Here is a 21,832-nt window from a genome sequence, read left to right as displayed (position 1 = left end):
TAATCCCAAGTGGTCAGCCCTACACACATGCACATATGAGCACCACTAAATGGATTCAGTGCTCTCTCTCTCTCTCTCTCTCTCTCTCTCTCTCTCTCTCTCTGTCTCTCTCTCTGTCAGTCTCTCTCTCTGTGTCTCTCTCTCTCTGTCAGTCTCTCTCTCTCCCTGTCAGTCTCTCTCTCTATATATATATATATGTATACACAAAAACATATTTGTATGTATATGTAACAACAGTAATAAGACAAGAAATTGAGAAGGAGTGGGAAGTATGTGGGAGGGGTTGGAGGGGAAGAGGGAGTAATGGGAATTGTGTAAATACAGTGCTCATGTATGAAATTCTCAAAATGTTCAAGGACTTTTGTGGGGATAGGACGTTCTATAATTGGCATATAATCACTGTTCATAGCACACAAAACAAGAGAATCTTCTACGTCTGAAGTGGCTTCAGTGAGAAGTATATTCTTTTGAATGAAATTTCACATGAGGAAATAGAAATTAGCATGTAAAGGATGACGGCAAGAAACTTCCAGGGCAAAGCGATAGCCAACAGCACAGCACACTGGCAGGGGTGAAATATGTTCCTTATTCTCTATTTCAAATCTTGAGCTAGACAGAAAGCAAGCAGCGGCTAGATATTTGTCAAGTGAATGGTTGAATAAACAATGTACTCTCTAGCAATTTATATAAAGTCTTTGGGTCAGACTTTTCATTTCTAGTATGAAAGAATTGGACTAGGACTCCCTTGGGCCCATTCCCAGGCCTACAATTTGATTTGCCCTTCTCGTTCTCCTGTACTGCAGCTCCTAGCTCATGCCCACATTGATCCACAACCCACCCCCCTTCCCAGTGTTCCAATATAACAGGTACTGGTGATATCTTTGATATTATTTTTTAATGTCTGAATTTAAGACCCTGTGGTTCTTAAAGAAAGCATAAAAACAAAGATGCCATCAGTGAAAGTGTAAAAGCAGTAAATGAAGATTATAAAGGAGATATATACTTAGGCAGGATAGAGTAGAATTCACTTTAGTATAATTTTACATGCAACCATGCATGTACTGTTATCCACTGAAATTTGGTTCCTGAAACTCAAGTTATTTGGAACTTTTATCTTCTGACATTTGCTTCTTCAGTACGTATTTTCATCAAACCAGTGTCTTTTTCACATAAACCTACAGTCATCTAATAGTCCAGGTGGTTGAGAAAGAGCTCCGAATTGGTGGGCAGGGCACTGGGACCACTAACCTTTGTGCCGGGAAGTCTGAGGCCTCCAGACATGGTCAGGTTAGAGCTCTTCAGCTGCGATGCCTGTGCTAACTGCCTAGCTGGAGATGAGCTCGATTCAATTTGTGGCAATTACTTTGGCAGAAGCAAATGCACTGGAGCCATGCATTCAATCAGATCCTCAGAGAGAAATCCTTATTTCCCGTACTTTCTTATCCTTCAATTTTCAAATGCTGAGAAAAAGCTAGACCAACTGGTGAGAAGGGGAGTAAGCCATGGAAGTAAAATGCAGTAGTTAAAGAAGAAAGACTGTTGGAAGCAAAACACACTGCAGCAAAGGGCCTTGGGAAACATGCTATCTTGCGCTTTCTTCCCAAGTCTCCTCATCCTGTGGGAAGTATGGTCCCAGGACAGCCTTTGGATCAAGATTGTCATGAGGATCCTGGGAGACATCTTGTTTTAGCACTAAGCCTTATGACCTAGACTATAATGTGATGCTATAGAATTATGTGGCATAAAGAAATTATATGGCCTTGGGCTTTTGAAAATGGTCTTAAGATTCTGGAAATATCTTAAACACTTTCTGATTATTTTGCAAAGCGTGGAATGAATGTGCTTCAATATAAAGGTGAAAGAGAAAAAGAGAGAAAATGAAATATTTTCCAGCTTCACGGCCCTCACAGTGATTGACTACTTTCATTACTTCTAAAAATCAAAGTCACTAGTACATTTTGTATAGTGCTCTTAACCCTTGACTGTACAGTAATGGTTCAATTTTGTTGCCTTTTTAAAGAAATGTCAGCCAACCTGTATAACGAAATGTGTCACTTCATGAAGCAATGCTGTATTCTGTTTTGCTGAATTTCAATCACTTTGATATTGTTGAAAGTAAGTTCCTTAAAATATTTGTAGTCCTATACTATAGTAGTAGCTGAAGCTATGTGGCTTTCAGCTAAAATCCTTCTGTGTACTACACTAGCTTTTAGGAACCTCTGAGATGCTCCTCTCTAGGGTCAAGACTAAGATACCTGGGATTGGGCATTATTTCCAAGTCCAGTGCTTTTGCTCCTGGTGATAAGAAACCTAGGTTAAGGAATTGTCCAAATGGCCACAGCCTGAAATTTTTCTGACATCTATTCATTTGGCGATTAGTGGTGATGCTGAAGGTGTTTATTAATTGCTTTCAGCCAAGCTGTGTGAGTGATTCAAGCAAAAATCCAGTGAGACCGAGTTTGTCACCACAGTGTCCTTCAGAGGCTCTGGCCACTCCATCATCTTCATTTCCTTTGCTTGGCCACTGGTATCCTCACTTATCATTATAGTCCCTTTAAAAACCTGAATTTATGACAGAGTTGACTCTTCTCAGTCAGCCTCAAGTGGCCTTGGTGGTTAGGTCAGCTTTCAAAATGTTTATAATCTAATGTCTGAAATCCAGAAACCTAACCCGGTGACATTCTGATTAAAAATTATCTGGGGAGACAAAATTTCTTTCAGCAGAAGCATCATAGAAGAGAAGGGTCACGTGGTAGTTTAAATAAGGTGGGTTTTCAGTGAGATGAGGTGGGGGAGGCAACTGAATTTTGTGTCCTTGCCTTGTGTACCTGCTCAAGAGATGCTGCTTCTTACTAGAGAATTAATAAACTCCTTAGCTATATAAACTCTGGTTTACACACATCACATCTATGTATGAAAGCATCGCGTCGAGGATAATTCCTTTACTCTGTGGTTTCCCTGGACCAGATCTCAAGTCTTATTTTTCACATCCAGCCAGTACCTGGTGCATGTTAGGCAAGTGGAAATATTGATGACTATTGCCACCCTTCCTCATGCACTAACTCCCACTGCAGCCATGTTCCCATCTTAAAGACAGTCTCCCTCCTGCCTGATCCCATGTTCCTCAACTACCCCTGTCCTGTTCCTACCCTTCCTGAATCTGGGAAACTTCTGTTTACTTTTCAGATCTGAGCTGTCTCTAGGAACTCTAAAAACTCTGTCTAGGAACTCTGTCTAGGAACTCTGTCTAGGAACTCTGTCTACATAGATTCTACAGACTTCTACATAGATTAATGCCCTTCTCATAATTCTCTAACTATTCTCCAATGCCTGTATCACATTTAGTTAGATTGTGTTGATTGTTCGGTCTGTTTATATCAGGTGAAACCCCACCAGTGCAGAGACCATGTCTCACTGCTGAGTGGCAACATAAGACAGTCATTCCATAATACTTACTGAATAAATGAATATATCTGTTGGAATACATCCTTTCCAATAATTAGATGAATTATTCTACTAATATATCATTCCTCCATCCAGACAGTCCTTAGACATTCACAAAAGGATTTGTGTTAGAACTTGACACTGCCTCAATCCATTAACTACTATAACATAATTCCTTATACTGGGCGGCTTATAAACAACAGAAATACATTTCCCACAATTCTGAGTCTGGGGAGTAGAAGATCAAGATGGCATTAATATGGTATCTGGTGAGAGGCTTCTCCCTGTTTTGTAGATGTTTCATTCTATGTTCTGCATGGTACAAGGGAGACTGTATACCTCTGGAACTCTTTTTATAAGAGGATTAATCCTGCTCCTGAGAGCCCCATTCTCATGACCTGATCATCCAAAGGTTCTAACTTTTAATTAGCTGAAGCTATTAATTACTGTTACACTGTTTATTAGTTTTAACATAATGAAGTTTGAGAGTATAAAAACATTTAGTTCATAGCAGGCACTTAGCCTTATACTATACCCAAATGTACATAAACACTACATTTAGGCCGAAGCTTGAAACTTTATTATATAAAATTATAAAGAAGAAATTTTAGTTGGTGAAGCATTGCCCTTCCAAAATGATACCTATAAAACATGTTTATTTAAGAGACAGCTAAATGTATGCCATATGATTGTGTAAGCTAACTGTTAAACATCAAAAAATGAAGACATGAGTAACCTGGAGTAATACCATAAAGTGGTTATAATAAAGCTCTATCCTGAGTTAAGTGACAATGAGGAAAATCCACACTGTTTTCTGAAGTCTCTGAAGTAAATTATTTTCTCCTCTTTTGAGGAGTATGAAATGTTCTGAAGAAAGATAACTATCAACCATCCTTCTCCAATTCTTTTGTAAGAATTGTCCTCTAAAAAAACTAGAGAAAGCCACAGGCTGCAGGTAAGTGTGGAGAGAGGACACCAGTTGACATTTGTGCTTCTTGATGGTTATATCAGGAAATCTACAGTTAACATAAGAAGCAGAGAGTGGTGAGATGGTAGCGTGGTCATCCTTCTCCATCACAAAAGACTTTCTTTTCCTCTTCTCTCACTCTTAATTTTAAAATGTTCAGAAAGTATAGTTCATGAAATTACTTCAGGGCTGGTGAGATGGCTCAGCAGGTAACAGTATTTGCTGCAAAGCCTGACTCCTGAGTCCCGTCAATGCAGTTTTGTCCTCCGATTTCCACATGGGTGTCATGGTGAGCACACACATGCACATGCATGTGTGCACTCACATTAAATAAATAAATGTTTTAAAATTAATTATTTTGATTAAAGTAAGTAGACTTACCTGCCTAACCTAATGAAGAATTGGAAAATAATGTGCAGTGTTTTAAGGAAATACCTATGAGAATAATTATTCAAAATACAATTAATAAGCGTACTATTACAATTTTTCATTATATTTGATCTGGCACACAGAAAGTGTCTAAATAATAAAAAGCTGGTGGATATTAGAATACTTTATCTTTCATCTTTGAAAGGATGATGATGTTTCTTGCCTTTGTTATAAGTAATCAGGTAGAAAAATAAAATCATTGAAATTTTTGAAAGAACAGGTTTTTTTTTTAATCTTGATAAGCACAAGCTTTGGGTCCTTTTCTTTTATATTATGTTTTTGTCACTTCTTTTACAGTCAACTTTGACCATTTTCAGATTCTGCGGGCCATTGGTAAAGGAAGTTTTGGAAAGGTAAGACTGATAGACTTCTTTAAATAAAATGTTCTATGAAATCTGAAAGCCCAGACTCTTGGCTTTGAGTGCATGTGTATTCTGAGTCTGCTTTTGTGCTGTGTGCTGGGCACTGGGGAGTTCCTGTTGACAGAAGATTTCAATTTAACAAATTTGAAACACGGACGGAAGTCTGAATAGTTTCCTTTGAACCTGGTATAATTTTATTCTGAAAATGGAATTAAGCACAGAGCCCTGGTTTAGGTGAATTGCAGTGGTAATTAAGTCCAGATTACTAATGCTAGGTCTTCCCTGGGAATTTGACAAGAAAGCGGACCTCCAAACATGCCACAAAACAGCTCTTTCCAGCTCCATAGGCATTTGACGTTTGGAAAATTCATTTGTAAGCCTTGACTATTTGGGGAGAAAGGCTATAAAAATTAGAGGGTAGGATTTTTAGGGTAAAAAGTTGGTTCCCCCAGCGTATCCTAGTCTGTTCCCACAGAAACATCCCTTGGCTGTAATTTTTTGCAAGTATCTGCGGAATACCAATACTCTTTTGTACTTAAGTAACTCCTGTAATTTACATTTTATGGATGAAACTTAGATCTTAATCTTAGATTCAGTAAATAGTAACTGTATTGCTATTTTTTTTATATAGCCGAGACAGAATGCCTGATATAAGCAACTTAAAGGGAGGACGTTTTATTTGGCCATGGATTCATGGGTTTTAGTCCATGGTCACTTGGCTCCGTGCTCTTGGGCAGAACATGAGGGTGGCGGGGCATGTGGCGAAGCTGTTTTCCCTTCCCGGCATACAGTAAGAGGGATGGGCATAGGATGGGGCCAGTGCAAGATTTAGCTCCAGGAGCACGTCCCCTGTGACCCACTTCCTCCAACTAGACCCCATCTCTTACCTTTTACCACCCCACCTCCCCTGTAAGGGCATCCGATTCTAAACCACCAAAGGAGTAAATGCACTGATCAAGTTAGAGCCCTCAGGATCTGCCTGTATGTGGAGGGCCCTCCCAGACATATCCAGAGGTATCCTTCGTCAGTCTGAGACATTTCTCAAACCAATTAAGTTGAGCATCAAGATTAACCCATCACAGTAACTCAGAACGGTAATCTTCCCATGGTGTTGTGAGATGGGAACAATATCTAGTCACCCCAGATAGGGGACCAATGACAGACCAAAGTAAGGACACTACTGAAGTCCAACTTGGTGAACCAATGAATTTTATTGTGGTTACTTGCAACAGTATAAGTGAAGGGTTACATATAAGAGCAGAAATAACTTAGAGAGCTGCATCACCAAACAGGGGTGCCTGGAGTGTACCGCACAACCCACAGGCAGTTCAACAGGTTGTAGAGTGTCTTTTCCAATTAGCTCAGTTGGTCTGAGCCTCTTTCACACAGCTTGGCTGGTCTCCAGGCAGCTTGGCTGGTCTGAATCTCTTCTAGGCAGCTCAGCTTGTCTAAAAGTGTCTCTCAACAGTCTTTGGGGCTTGAATAAGCTTTGGAAGGGAGGGACCTGGTGAGCTTGGTCAGTTTTAGGCACTTCCTGAGACTTTTGAGTTGTTTACTTCCTTTCAGAACATCCTGTAGTTTGGCTCTGTTAAGAACATTCTGTTGTTTTACCTGGGAGGAAATGTTTGTTATATTTGCTATGTAACAAAGTTGAATGAGATAAATATAGTACAGAGATTATTGATTTTTCTTTCAACATAAGAAATTAGTGTATTTGAAGAAAATGAACTCAGCTGTTTAATTTTTTCAAGGAAAAATATAAATTAAAATTACACTGGAATGCAACTTTATAAATTAAAGTGGAAACAAATGTGTATGTGTTTATGAATATTCAAATTTGATAATCTTGTTTGAACTTCAGATAGTAGTTGCCAATGTGAAACTGACTACATGGGCTAAAATCTCCCCATACAAACTTTTTCTAATATTTATTTTTATCTGTGTGTATGTGTGTGTGTGCGCACGTGCGTGCGTGTGTGCGTGTGTCCACAGAGGTCAAAAGAGGGTGTTATATCCTCTGGAGCTGGAGTTACAGGTAGCTGTGAGCTGCCTGTTGTGGTTGCTGGGAACCAAACTCTGGTCTTCTACAAGAGCAGCAAGCTATCTTTACTGCTGAGCCATCTCTCCAGTTCCAGGCACTGGTTTCTAACATATTCTAGGATACCATAGTGATTCATTACTGGGCATAAAGCCAAAAAATTCATTTTTTGAGCAAACAGAAAAGAGTCCAACAGGGATAGTTATCAGAATCAATTAAAGAGGCAAATCTATAAAACCTCCCCAGAATTAATTATACTAGTACTCAATTAGACACCTAACCAAAAAAAAAATCATCCAATATCTTAAATCACCTGACATAACAAATACAAACACGAACCACACTAATTTGCCCACAATAAAACAAAAGTAGGCTGGGAAGATGGCTCAGTAGGTAACAGTACTTGTTGTGCAAGCAAGAAAATCTGAATTCAAATGCCCAGGACTCAGGTTAAAAACTAAGCCTTGCAACAGGTGCCTCTAACCCCAGCATCAGGGAGTGGAAGCAAGTGGATCCTGGGAAAGCTTTGGCTGGACAGCCTAGCCAAAACAGTGAGTTTCAAGTTTAGTGAGAGACTCCTGTCTCAAAAAATAAGATTGAGGGCTGACTGGCTCAGTGGGTAAAGGTGCTTGCCACCGAGTCTGAAGACCTGAGTTGAATCCCCATGATTTACATGGTAGAAAGAGAAGACCAACTCCCATAAGTTGTCATCTAACCTACACACACACACACACACACACACACACACACACACACACACACACAAAGCAAAAGACTGGAGGGAATGCCATGTTACTGTAAGTGTACAACACAGGGCCTTCATATGAATACTGAGTAAATACTGGGGGGCCACCATGTTACTCCAAGTGTGCAATGCAAATCCTAGTGATATCAATACTGAGTATTTTATCCCCACTATGCTCAAAAGCAACCTCATTTCAGATTATTTTACCACTCCAGTTCCGTGGGCTTGCAAACATTGGAATGGTTTTCAGTTTGTCCATTCCACTTCTCTCCTCTCATCTATTCTGCACTTCAATTGAATTTTCCTTCAAGTGTTTATGAACCTAATCTCACTCCTCACTGTGCTGAGACTGTTTCTGGCCAGTGGTTTTAAAACATCCTTCTATTTGCTTTCAATTTCTGTTCTTAAATCTATTTCTAGAATTGTTCCTTATAATTACTATTTTTGTTTTGTTAGTTCTAAGTTCAATAATGGCAATTTTATGCACACATTAAAGTCTCATTTTTAAACATCAGTCCCTCTACTGACAGTCACATGTATCACTTTGTCCAGATCAGGTTGGCAGCAGTGAGGAGGACCTTTTGAACCAGAACTGAGTTTGGTCTCTTTGTACGTGAGCTTGGGCACATTCCTAAATATGCTTAAGCCTTAATTTCTTCTTCTAAAACAGATATAACATGCAACCTGGAGCTGGAGTTACAGACATGAGTGCTGGGAATCAAACTCGGGTCCTCTGCAAAACCAATACATGCTCTTGACTGAGCCATCTCTCTAGCCCCTGAATAAGCCTTAGTGTCTTGATAATGATCCTGTGGTATAATTTCCCATCCATCCAGATATAGCGCAAAGGGCATACTGCTAGGTAAAGAGATTCTGGTCCCACAAATTTACAGAAATTTGGTTTCACTAACAATGAAGCACACCACCCACATACTAAATCAAGATTAAGAAAGGCTTGAAGGGGTAATGAGGTTGAAGGCTATTAAAACTAAGCTTGCTTCTGACACTTGTTCTTTGTTTCTGGGAATACCATTCCTGCTTGGGTCTACTTACTGTCAATGAAATGATCCTGAGAAGATAAGACAGAAAAGATAGAATTTTTCTTTGCTTGATACAATCCATCAGTTCTGTCATATTTGCCTTCTTTCCAGGGAAGAATTCTTTCTCTCCTTTTACTCAAATTTGATGATGAATTGTAATTAATTCATGGTGAAAATGCTGAAACACTGTAATGACAATTTTAGTATTAAAAAGTTAAGAATGACTAAGAATGGAGATATTGAAATTACCAGAAAGGAAGCCAGGCGTGGTGGCACGTACTTTAAATCCCAGCACTCAGGAGGCAGAGGCAGGTGGATCTCTGAGTTCAAGGCCAGCCTGGTCTACATAATGAGTTCCAGGCCAGCTGCAGCTACAGGAAGACTCTGTCTCAAAAGAAATCACCAGAAAGGAAATAGCAAATGTTTCTGTTAAGGGGCAAGTTCATCTACTGAGGTCTAGACAGCTTATCTAGAGCCCTCATTTTATGAAAATCAGCTCTTCCTCATCCAGCAGTGATCAGTAGCCAATATTTCTTCAGCAAAGACTGGGGTCTGCGTCCATTTTCCCAGTTCAGCTGGGTTTTAGTCTGCTTGAGTTTGCATGGGATTTGTGTACGCTGACACCATTGCTGTAGATTTATATGAATAGGTGCACAGGAGCTTGTAGGACTCTATTTCCATATGGTTGTGCACCTCCTCCCTGGCTCTTACAATCTTTTCCACCCTCTCTTCTGCAATGTCCCCTGAGATGTGGGTGGGTGAAACTTAATTTAGGAGTCCTGTCCAAGGACCAACATTTAGCAGACTCTTGATCTCTATGCTTTGGCCATTTGTGACCTTTTGTGTTCCTGGCTTTCTGTTATATGGGGAGCTTCATTAATGAGGATTGAGATTCATTAGTGACCTCTTTACCCCTGTTCTATGTTCCATGAGCCTTAAGCATAGAGGTTGCATTGTAGATGTGTCATTTAGGCCTGGACAATTCAGACAATGTCTGTGTGTGACCACTTGTGGTAATTGGTAATAGTCTTTGTCTGGTGCAAAATGAGTTTCTTTGATGAGTGGTCACTGGGATATTTGTCTTTAAATATAAGGATACATATATTTTGTACATAGTAAGAAATCACATTAGTCTAAGGATATGACAGTCTTGGGGTTTTCTCTAATATATATGACCTCTCCAGCCATGTGTATTTGGTTATGTTTACAGTACCACACTTGAGTTTACTCCCATTGAGTTGCTTTTAGTCCAATGATGAAAGTGCTGTGACTACCAATGTCATATTCTGTGCTGGCCATTGATGTAGTTATTTGGTCTTGACGCTGGTGTTGGATAACAGATTGATGTTTTCCCTTGGCACCTTCACAGCACTCTCCAAAGCTATGAGAGCTAGTCTTCAGGGGAAGTGGCTTCCAGGTCAGTTCCAGGTCCACTGCACCAAATCCTGTGTCCGAAGTATGTTCTGTCCTTGGCAGTAGGGTCTTACCTTCAAGTTCTGGGGGGTCATCAAAGGCTGTGGCAATAGCTTGAGTAATTTGGGGAGTCTCTTGGACCACCCTGGCCAACAATTCAAAAGAAGGTTTCTCCTGTCTGGCACTGTTTCTTGTTATGTAGCTTTTAGCTGTACACATGGACTCATGTAGAGATAGTGTATGTGTAAGTTGTCCTTAGGTTGTTGGGCTAATATGATTCCCTTTGGTTTTTTAAAGCCAGCTAGGCATTATTTATCTCTCCTCTTTCTCCCTGTATAACCCTTCCACTATGGCTTACTCATTTACAGTGTCCCCATTTTCCCCATTTCACCCTTGATAATACATGTCCCCTATGGTCCCACCTCTCTTGAGCTCCTTCTTTCCCTTTATTCCCAAGGTTCCTTGTATAACCCTTTCTCCCTGCTCCTATTTAAATGCCCCATTTCTCCCTTAGTATTACCTACCTCCTACTGTTCTCTCTCAGGTTCTTTCTTTACCTCCCCTTTACCTCCCTATTTCCTTATCATTATCCTGGTTCCTACAGTTATCTCTGGATACATACTCACAAATAAGAATTTGGTGCTAGGATCCACATGTGAGGGAGAACATATATCATCTGTTTTTCTAAGTTTGTGTTATTTCAGACTTTTCTCTTTTGATTCATGGGAGACTCATGATAAATTTTGGAGCATATACATGTATATACGAGAAGTTTACAACTAACACACATAAATATTTTGCTGAAGATTATATTCTACATAACGTGTGTTGTTTGAGGGTTGTATAAATGTTGAATGATGTCAAATGTTCAGCTCGGCCCTTATTGATTCTTTTCTGGCAAACTCCATTCTTGATCTTAGATCATGAAAGCTTGGGAAACAAGAAGCTCTTAATGTGCTGGGAAGACAGACACACAGACACATGGTTGCATTAGGGTATCTGTGCAGTGAGTAGCCCAGAAGCATCAAAAAGGGGAAAGTTGCTCCACATGGCTAGGGAGACACTGAGTCAGAAATATCTTGCATGAAGAACTGAATTTGAGTTTAGAAAATAAAATTGTAGGTTTTTTGTTTATTTGTTTGAGGTTTTTTGAAGGTTGTTTGTTTGTTTGTCTCCCTGTAGCCCCAACTGGAACTCACTATGTAGACCAGGCTGGCCTGGATCTCTGCCTCTCCAGTGCTGGGATTAAAGGTGTGTCACTATACGCCACAGAAAAATTGTTTTTATCAGCCACCAATATAAAAGAAACAAAATTCCAGAAATACTACTTCCACAAACTTTTAGGGAGCATAAGAATAAATGTGACCTTGCTAGAAATCAAGCTACATGTTGAGAACTAGACTTGAGGGAGAGCAGAGAACCTGTCTTAAGGGACTTGGTGATTTGATAAAGGGCTCCTGAGAGTCTGTAAGGGAGGAGGTTGGAGGGTCTTCTGCAAATGTTCTCCAAAATCAGTGGATGAAGTTACAAGGTCATTAAAGTGTTCAGTCTAAAGATGAACGGACCTTCTGCTACAAACTGCAACTAAGCGAACATCGTTTCTAAGCCTGTGAATGCAATGCGCTAACAAACTTAGCCCAGAATTTCCCTTGAATCTTCACTGTCTATAAGTCTCAATGTTGCAAATATGAAGATTTGGAAATAGTAAAAAATACTCTTGAAAAGGGATGTGCAGACGACAGAAAAAAAGGGATCAATTAGCCTTTCATTAAAAGTGCTATTTTATTCTCTATCCACTTCCTCTTTTTAAATTTTTATTTTATCTTTTTATTTTATGTGAGTGAGTCTTTTGCCTGCATGACTGTAAGTGCACCCATGTCATGCAATACCTGTGGCAGTCAGAAGAGAGCAGAGTATCGCCTGGAACTGAAGTTAAGGATGGTATTAACTGTCATGCGAGTGCTGGGAACCGAACCTGAGTCCTCTGCAAGAGCAGCCAGTGTCCTTAACCCTGAGTCACCTCTCCAACCTCTACCCATGTCCTCTTTAAGGCCTTAGCCCACACTGCCTTCTGGCCTTACAGTTACTCCAATAACTACATTCTCTCTATTTTTGTTCCTTTCCCTACAGTTTTGTTTCTTTATATGTTCTTCTTTATCCTCTGCTTAGAAGAACTTAATGATAAAGAGAGGATGATTAAATAATGTCTAACTTATCTTTCGGAAAGAAAGTCTCAAGACTAAGAAGAGTCTCCTCACATTTACAGAAACCTTTAAAGTTTCGTGAATATGAGATTTTGGAATTGATACGACTTGATTCTTGCTTGATGTTTCAGATTATGGTCTTTGGGGATTTGGTCTCAGCTATTCTGTCAGGTTTTAGTTGCTTAGTGAATGAGATTACAGAATTATCAGCTTTAGAGTAGGAGAATTGAATAACCTCAAGGAAGGAAGGAAATATTGTCTAGGTAATTGTAGCAGCATGAAAGAAAAGGGAACAAAATCTAGTAAGAGAAGTATGTCATGCCTTTGTGAGGTCATGAAAGACATGCATTGTTTGAATTCTTCTAGATGATCTACAAAATTAATATGAATAAACAGAAACAAACATGTGGGGGAATAAAACTAAAAGGAAATGGTTTTAAGGTTGCACATTTTAATATAGCTTTTTAAAATTATTTATATGTATGACTGTAATACCTGTATGTGTATAAGTGTACCCATATCATGCAATGCCTAAGGAGGTAAGAAGAAGGAGTCGGATTCCCTGGAACTGGAGTTACAGACAGCTGTCAGCCACCATATGGGTGCTGGGAATCAAACCCCAATCCTCTGTAAAAGCAGTCAGTACTCTTAACCATTGAGTCTTCTCTGCAGCCCCCTTAATTATTTCTTAAATTTTCTCATTCCAGGTAAGAATGAATAGCCCATGTGTGAAAGAATTTTACACAGTATCTTCTCTTCTCTGTAGTGCTAAGGAGTGAACTTCAGGGCCATGCTTATGCAAAGCACTGAGTTATACCCCCAACCCCTGATAGTTTTAACATTTTTACCCTAATTCATAATTTTATCTATTTTTTTATTCCTTTGACGTTGCTTTGAACATGTATGTTCCGCTGCTCTAAAAATGATTGCTCCAAAAGGCTAAAATTCTGAGCAAAACGTTCTTCCACCCACAACCGGTCCTTTAAGAGGTATGTCTTTGTTGCATGGATAGATGAAGTTCATGTGCAACCCTCTCCACAAGACACAAGAGAGGACTCTCAGTGACAAGGAGTCCTTTGACAGTGCTCTTGATTTTAGAAGTAATTACTATGTACGACATACATACAAAAGTCAAGTTGTTTGAAGATGAGCAGTGGTGTTTTCTCTTACAAGTTTCTCTCCAAGGATGGTAAAAAGTAACTAAGGTTAAGCTCCAGTTTACTATTTCTATGTTGTTTTTCATATTTATTTGAGGATAGGAGTGGAGTCATGAAATTTATTTCTTCACTCTCTAGTAATACTTGTTTACCAGAAAACTTATGTGTTCCCTGTCTTGAAGATGTGAAGTCCTGTTTTATATTATACACAATTATATGAATCTGTTATTTTTGATGACTTTGACTCTAACAAATGAACTGTTATATTGGGAATGTATAATTCAGTAGTGGCATTGAGCATATCAACAGACATCTGTAATAATCATGTCTTTATTTTGTTCCTGGGTTAGAAAGAGGCTTTCAGGCAATATGAAAATGCCCCGTTGACAGTGGAAGCTTAGCTGCATTGTGATTAATAGTCCCACTCTTCCTCAGTGTAAGTAAAAGTGTGCAAAATGGATTAGTTTTTTCAGATTAAGAAAGAATTTACCTATGGGCTTCATTTTCTTTCCTAGCATACTTTTTTTGTGTTCAATAAGAGCATATACATTTTGTTCAAAGCTTCAACACTTAATAATAGTAAGACATATTTGTCAACAGGGTTCAAAAGTCCAAAGGTGATAATTACTGGGAAATTGCAGCTAGGCCCTTTGTCAAGACTGAAAGAAAGCAGGCTGTGAGAAGGCATTCTCACCATGTCTACCGAGACCTTCTCTGGAGACACAGCACACAGAGAGCTATGACCCAAGATCTTATTTTATGTGAGTGACTTTCTCTAAGTCAAGTCTGGCTCTCTTCTTTTCCATCATAACTAAGCTTGGACTTCAAGCCTCATGGATGCAACAGAGTAGATAAGAGAACCTAAAATGTGACAGCTGTAGCTCGGTCAAAGGCAGCAGCAGGGTCACAGAAGCAGTACCTCATAGAGCTGCTGATCCTGATATAATGTTCCAAGCAGGGAAAGAGCAGAGTTCTCCAAATTATTGCTCAGAAATAAACGCCTCCTAGGCGTGTGGAGGAACATATGATGCCTCAGTGCAGCCAGATCACAGCTGAGAGACTTGCTAGGGCTTGGAAGTGTTACTGGAGTGGTTTCAATGAAGCTTCTGCACGGAATTAGTAGGCAGATTATCTTATCTGTAGGCAGAGGCTGGTGTTAGACCAACTCTTTTTAATAAAATGTAGGTAAGATGAACAATAATGAATTCACCTGGGAAGTGTGTGTATAAATAAAGAAAAAAAAAGAATTCCTCAAAGCATAAAAATTAGCTCCTTAATAATTAATAGATATGAAAAACATTACCATTGAAATCTACCTGATGACTTTATATCCATGCTCAGGTGCCAAGGATCTCACTGTAACTGACTGTGACTAGTCATAATCAGATACATAGAGACTAGAAATGCATGTGCAAACATCTAAGTGTTAGTAGCATTAAAAATGAGTTTTTCTGTATGAAACAGTATATTTTTTAAAAGGAAATGGAGATCTTTTTTAAAGGTTAAAACCTCATTCAATTCTTTGTCTTACAGGGTTTATACTGAGTTCAACATTGTATAACTATATTAATTCAACTGTGAACCTAAAAATTTACACCCAGTTTTGAAAGAGATGTATCCTTGCTTTGGAAATTGTTATTGAATACGTTAAAGCTGTAATGAAATGCTTCTTCTAATCATATGGTTATTAAATTTAAAAAAAAGAATACATAAGAACTAGGGAAAAAAAAGCAGGCTGAGCACAAAGCAGAGGGGCGAGCCAGTAAGCAAAATTCCTCCGTGGTCTGTTAAAAAAATAATAAATCAAATTATTTTTTGAAAAAGAAAAATAAATAATAAATAAATGCAAAAAAATCCTAAAATACAAAAATAAGGAGTGATATTTTCAAGTTACAGTATAACAGCATACTTTTAGAAAAAAACATAAGAGATCTTTTAAAAATGTCTGCTGTGTTTAATCAAAATTTCATGTATTTTGATATTGAAATATATTTTGATTTCTGTCCTAGTTTGTTTTTTTTTTTCTTTTGCTGTGATAAAACAGTGACCAAAAGCAACTTGTGGAAGAAAGGGCTTATTATACCTTACATGTTACAGTTCACCATCAAGGGAAGCCAGGGCAGGAGCTCAAGTCAGGAACCTGGAGGCAGGAACTCAAGCAGAGACCATGGAGAAATGTTGCTTATTGGCTTGCTTCCTCTGACTTGCTTAGCTAGCTTTCTTACAGTAGGCTAGGCCCTCCTACATCAATCAGCAGTGAAGAAAATACCCACTGGCATGCCCACAGGCCAATTCGATGGAGGAAGTTCCTTAACAGAGGTTCCGTTTTCCCAACTGTGTCAAGTTAACAGTGAAAGATAACTATGACAATGTTTTATAAGTTATTAGTAAATAACCAGCTTGACATAAAAAAACTCTGCTTAGGTATTTTCATAAGTGATAAGAAAGCTTGATACCATAATAAAAGTGTATACAAAACAAAAATAGGATGAATTAAAAATAGTAAATTTCAGAAATGAAGTTATATAAAATTGTGCTACCTCATGCCTGCATCTTAGATTCTAGATGGTGCTTCCTTCGATGTAAAATCCTACCTCACCTTCTTTCACTTGTAAAACATTCTGAAGTTGAATGAGTGTATTCCACATCCTCCATATGTACTTTTTTTAGCAGAGAGCTGGCATTATGTATATTCACTGAAAAAAGCTAATTGTTATAAAACTTTAAGATCTCAGCTTTTTGAGGGCTAGAATGTTTTAGAACTGTCTTTAAATGCATGTTTTCTAAAGACAGAACCACTCCAAAAATGTTTTGTAATTCAAGAAATTATTAAATAATATCATTATCAAAACTGATCATGTCAGTACAACTCTGCAAGAGAGCACTTTTCATGAACTGTGGCTTCTAAAATGTAAAGAGATAGACATGGTTTAACCATTATTTTAGAAAAAATCTAACTTCATAGGAAATGGAATGTTAGGGTGAAAATGGACATTGGAAAGCAATATTCTTCATAAATACACTTTGCATTTCAGTCTTTGTTTCTGCTTCTCAAACTTTAACCTTAAATACTTAAATATCTATAAATACAAAGTAGAACATTGTACAGGTTCTGCCCAGCTTTGTACTTTCTTTTCAATGTTTCCTTGAATATGTGATCCATGACCACAGCATCTTTTAAATTATTATTCTAACTCTTGCCTGTGACACTACTGTTACAAAAATTTAGCTACATTCAAGAATTAATGGCTCTGAATCCAGCAGAATTCCAGAAATGCCATCTTATTATAAGTTGAATGTCAGTGAGGGAGAACCTTGTTACATATCAGTTCACAACATGCATATCTGTTTACCTATACAGTGGCCATTTAGTATAAGGATCTGTTCTGTCCTACTATAAATTCTGAAAATAGACTCTTGGGAGGAAATATATAATTGGAATACATGTGACAAAACTTTATCATAACATTTTGGCATGTTACGTCAGCCATACTACTGTGCATCAGTGGCACCCTCTGTAGAACAAACTTTCATTAAAAGCTTTGTGCACCTTATTTCACTTACCTGTCACACCTATAAGGCTACCAAACTCAACTGTCAGGTCCATTTCACAAATATGTAAATTGAGACTTGGTTAAGAAACTCTTCTTATCTCATGGTTATCTCATCAAAAAATCAGGAGTGGGGCTAAAATAATGACTTCATAGTTTATACTCTTTATCCTTCTACTATCTTCTCTCTCCTACCATAACCTGCTACCAAGTGTCTCAGGCCCAAAGCCATAAACACAGGTGAGTAGACAGAGGCCTCCACATGAAGGGGCTAGAACAGAAATAAGACAAGTAAGAGACCTCCATTTTAAAAATCTCACACTATGGGGGAAAAGTCACAGATTTTTTTTTAAAGACATAGGTGCATTGTAGGAGCAGGTGAATCTATTTTTATTTCCCTCTACTTTTAAAAAAATATTTTATTATTTTTATTTTATGTGTATGAGTGTATTGCCTGCATGTATGTGAGGGGACCCGTGTTGTGCAATGTCGTGGAGGTCAAAAGAGGGCTTCGGATTCCCCTGGAACTGAAGTTAAGGACGATTTGTAGCCGCCGTGTTGGTGCTGGGAATCCAACCCGGGTCCTCTGCAAGAGCAGTCAGTGCTCTTAATCACTGAGCCATCTCTCCAGTCCCTCCCTCTACTTTTTTTTAACTTCTGGATTCTGTTCTAGGAAGATACTTATTTGACATAACAAAAGAGAGCAACTTTACATCTATAATTAAAAATTAAATCAAATTACAAATATGTGTGAATGTATAGTCTAATCTTTGGGGAGCAGGAGCAGACAGGAATACTAATAGCTCCATGGATATAATTCTTCCAGATCTAAACACTCAGATAAAATCTTTAATAAGAGATTACATAGAGGATATAGTCATGAATTTGTAGCCAAATTCAACGTACATTCAGTTATTGCATTTCATCACGAGTTAGTGCCCATTGTGCTAATTTTGTAGCATCTTAAAATCTAACTCAGCTTCTGTGGACTGGTTACTCAAGCTGGTCTTACCAGGCACAAGGAACTCCAGAGCCTGCAGGTGGGCAACTGACTCCCACACAGAACAGTTCTCTGTGCTTTCAAAATGCAAGCATGTACCATTTCTTCCTCCTACATTTTGTAGAACAGGTTTTTCTTTTCTTCTTCCTTGGAAGATAAGTCTAGCTACAAAGAGAGAGAAAAAGAGCATCAAGTTTGGCAGAATGAAGGGCTTTCTTCATTTACTCTTCCAACTTCTTTTAAATACTAGGAATAATGAGACTTCTTAAGGCAAGTACAGCCAATATGGTAGACATACACTCATTTGGCATGGAAGAGTTTATCAAATAGCTTAGTAACTTTTTGTATAATGAAATCGTAATTCCCATAGAAAGCATTTCTATCCACACAGAACCTTCATGTGATGAGCAGTGTGTTAAGATACATTGCATTTGGTTGTAATGTCATCATTTTTCTACCTTATCACTTCAGAAATTTTTACTGTGACTATCTTCATCACTTTGAAGGATCCCATATTCCGTGTTGTTATTTTGTAATCTCTGAAATTACTCAGACATTTTGCATTCATATATGAAGTATTTGAAGCTCCGCAACAAATTATTTTCTATTTACTCTGCTTTTTCTTTTAAAAGATCTACATAGCCTTTTTCTTTTCTGGTTTTATGTATTATTGATCTCACCAAATGACACAAGGTTGAAAAGAACTGATTTTAAGATTTCACCTAAGCAACACTAATAAACAGTTCTGCAGCATGTGTGCAAACAAAATTTAAATTCTATTGTGTAAATATTCATGAGAAGATGCTATGTTAAAGTCATTTTTATTTACTGCTAATTGAGAAAGTAGCTTTCAAAAAATGCAGTAACAATATAATTATCCTTTACAAATGAGCCACCCAAAAATCTCACTGTGAAAATAAGTTTAAATTACTTGATAAAGAATTTAAGATTCACCATATCACATATTTGAGCTCCTGATGAAGAGACTTCAGTCAAATGTCCTTGTTACAAGATTTGTTTCAAGATTCCAATTCTCTGATTTTAAGGACACCAGGGGGGATTAGTTAATGGCTACAATAGTTTTTAAAAATTATTTATTTAATAACCACATGATTAGAAGCATTTCATTATAGCTTTAACATATTCAATAACAATTTCCAGAGCAAAGATACATCTCTTTCAAAAGTGGCTGTAAATTTTTAGGTTCACAGTTGAATTAATACAGTTATACAATATTGAACACAGTATATAAGACATAAAATTAATGAGGTTTTAACCTTTAAAAAAGATCTCCACTTCATTTTTAAATATAGTTTCCTACAGAAAAACTAATTTTTAATGCTACTAACACTTAGATGTTTGCATATGCATCTCTAATCTCTATGTATCTGGTTATTACTAGTCACAGTCGGTTACACACAGATCTTTGGCACCTGAGTATGGATATAAAGTCATCAGGTAGATTTCAATAGTAATGTTTCACTTCTACTAATTAACATGAAACAAATTTTTATGGTTCTTCCTCAAATATAACTTTTTTTATTTGTTGTGGTCCTCCAGGTCTACCTGTTCTGGCTGTTTTTGTGTTTTTTTTTTTTTCTTTTTTGTTTTTGTTTTTTTAGAGAGAGAGAGAGAGAGAGAGAGATACAGAACATCCCAAACAATCTTATTCATCTATACACTCACTTCCCAAATGGCACCCTCCCATAGCCTCCCCACCCCCACTGGAGCCCACATACTTTGTCATCCCTCTTACTGTCCACTGTGTTGTCAGGGCCCCCAGAAATTCCCCAGTACTTTTCCATCCACTGAATCTATTCAGCCTTTCTAGAGTTCCTTGTTTTTGGAAGATCAGCTCTTCCTCAATAAGCTGAATCTAGTCAGCCTATCTAGAGTTCCTTGTTTTAGAAAGATCACCTCTTCCTCATCTAGCATCAATCAGTTGCCAATATTCCTTTAGATAAGATTGGGGTCTGCTGTTCATTTTCCCAGTTCTATGCTGGGTTATTGTCTGGGAGTCTCTTGGGCCACCCTGGCCAACAACTCAAAGGAAGGTAGCTCCTGTCTGTCTGGCATTGTTTCTTGTTATGTAGTCTTAACTATACACATGGACTCTTAAAAATTATATTGACCCCTTTAATCTTCAGTTATACTTTCCTTTTGAGTGTTTTAGACCATACAGTTGGTCCAGATAAACCAATTTATTTTTACTCTTAAGCCATTGGAAGATCTGTTCCTCGGGTGTCACATAGGATTGGGAGAAGCCCCCTGGCTCTTTTTTTTTTTTACCAGTTCCATCTATGTGAAGATAAGTCAAAGATCCTACTCGACCATGCCTGGCTTTGCTTGGAAGCATGGAGGAAATGTTTCCTCTGTGTTGACCCCTCTTTTTGTAGACTGGACACTTGTTCAAGTCTATTTGATGGAGTCTACACAGCCTCCTTGATCAAGAGGACAGGTGACTCAATGCAGCTACAGGACATTTTAAGAGATGCTCATAATCCCTTGGAACTTAGTCGACCTAGGAGGACAAGGAGCAAAAACTGTCCTTTATGCCCCTCTGACCAAATTAGTATAGGCCTCAAAGCATGGCTGTTAGACATCCAAGAAGGTTAGTTCCACCAGTCTGGTACTTTTAATTACCATGTGCCATGTAGATAAAGCTTGGGCAAAGACCAAATGTTCTCAGATATACCTTGCCTAGATATATATTATATTCCTTGAGGTAGTTGTATGTATAATTTGTCAGTAAGTTGTTCAATTAATATGGTTTCCTCTGATTTTTTTTAAAAATTAGCTAGGCATTATTTATTTCTCACATTGTCTAACCCTTCCACCATGGTTTCCCCATTTAACGTACCACCATTTTTCCCATTTCTCCCTTAATAATACCCTTCTCCTATGGTCCCACCTCACTCGTGCTCCTTCGTTCCCTTTATCCCCTAGGTTCCTGGTATAACCTTCCCTCCTCCTCCCCTTAAAATAACCCCATTTCTAACCATATTTCTTTTATTAACACCCATTTCCTACTGTTCTTCTCTTTAAGATTCTTTCTTTTCCTTTATCTCCCTGTTTCCTTTCCAGTATCCTGGTTCCTGTAGGAACCCCATTCTGTGGGTTTTCTCTTCACTTCCTTAGTTATGTCTTTTGATGTACAGAAGCTTTTCAGTTTAATGAAGTCCCATTTGTTGATTCTTTACCTCATTTCCTGAGCAATTGATGTCTGGTTTAGAAAATCCTTTCCTACACCTATATCTTGTAGGTTATTGCCAATGTTTTCTTCTAACAGTTTCAGGGTTTCAGGCTTCATATTGAGGTCTTTGATCCATTTGGAGTTGACTTTTGTGCAAGGTGAAAGATAGGGGTTTAGTTTCATTCTTCTACAGGTAGAGATCCAGTTTCACCAGCATCATTTGCTGAACATGCTGAGTGAATGTTCTTGGCCCCTTTGTCAAATATCAGGTGGCTGAAATTGCATGTAC

General features: G+C 38.2%; 1 protein-coding gene across 1 annotated transcript in view; it reads left to right on the top strand.

The window, feature by feature from the left end:
• Positions 1-21,832, top strand: part of LOC103752296 (calcium/calmodulin-dependent protein kinase type IV) — a 250,202-nt gene that overhangs the window by 191,172 nt on the left and 37,198 nt on the right. The window contains exons 6-9 of the mRNA XM_029557644.1: positions 1,198-1,483; positions 5,158-5,193; positions 13,655-13,742; positions 14,219-14,235. Coding sequence (XP_029413504.1) covers positions 1,198-1,483; positions 5,158-5,193; positions 13,655-13,742; positions 14,219-14,235 — 427 coding nt within the window. The remainder of the gene's footprint in view (positions 1-1,197; positions 1,484-5,157; positions 5,194-13,654; positions 13,743-14,218; positions 14,236-21,832) is intronic.

Source organism: Nannospalax galili, unplaced genomic scaffold (genome assembly GCF_000622305.1).
Source record: "Nannospalax galili isolate Female #2095 unplaced genomic scaffold, S.galili_v1.0 scaffold27, whole genome shotgun sequence".
Lineage (NCBI taxonomy): Eukaryota > Metazoa > Chordata > Mammalia > Rodentia > Spalacidae > Nannospalax > Nannospalax galili.
Note: the sequence above shows the minus strand (reverse complement) of the source record. Positions and strands in the feature narration are given on the sequence as shown.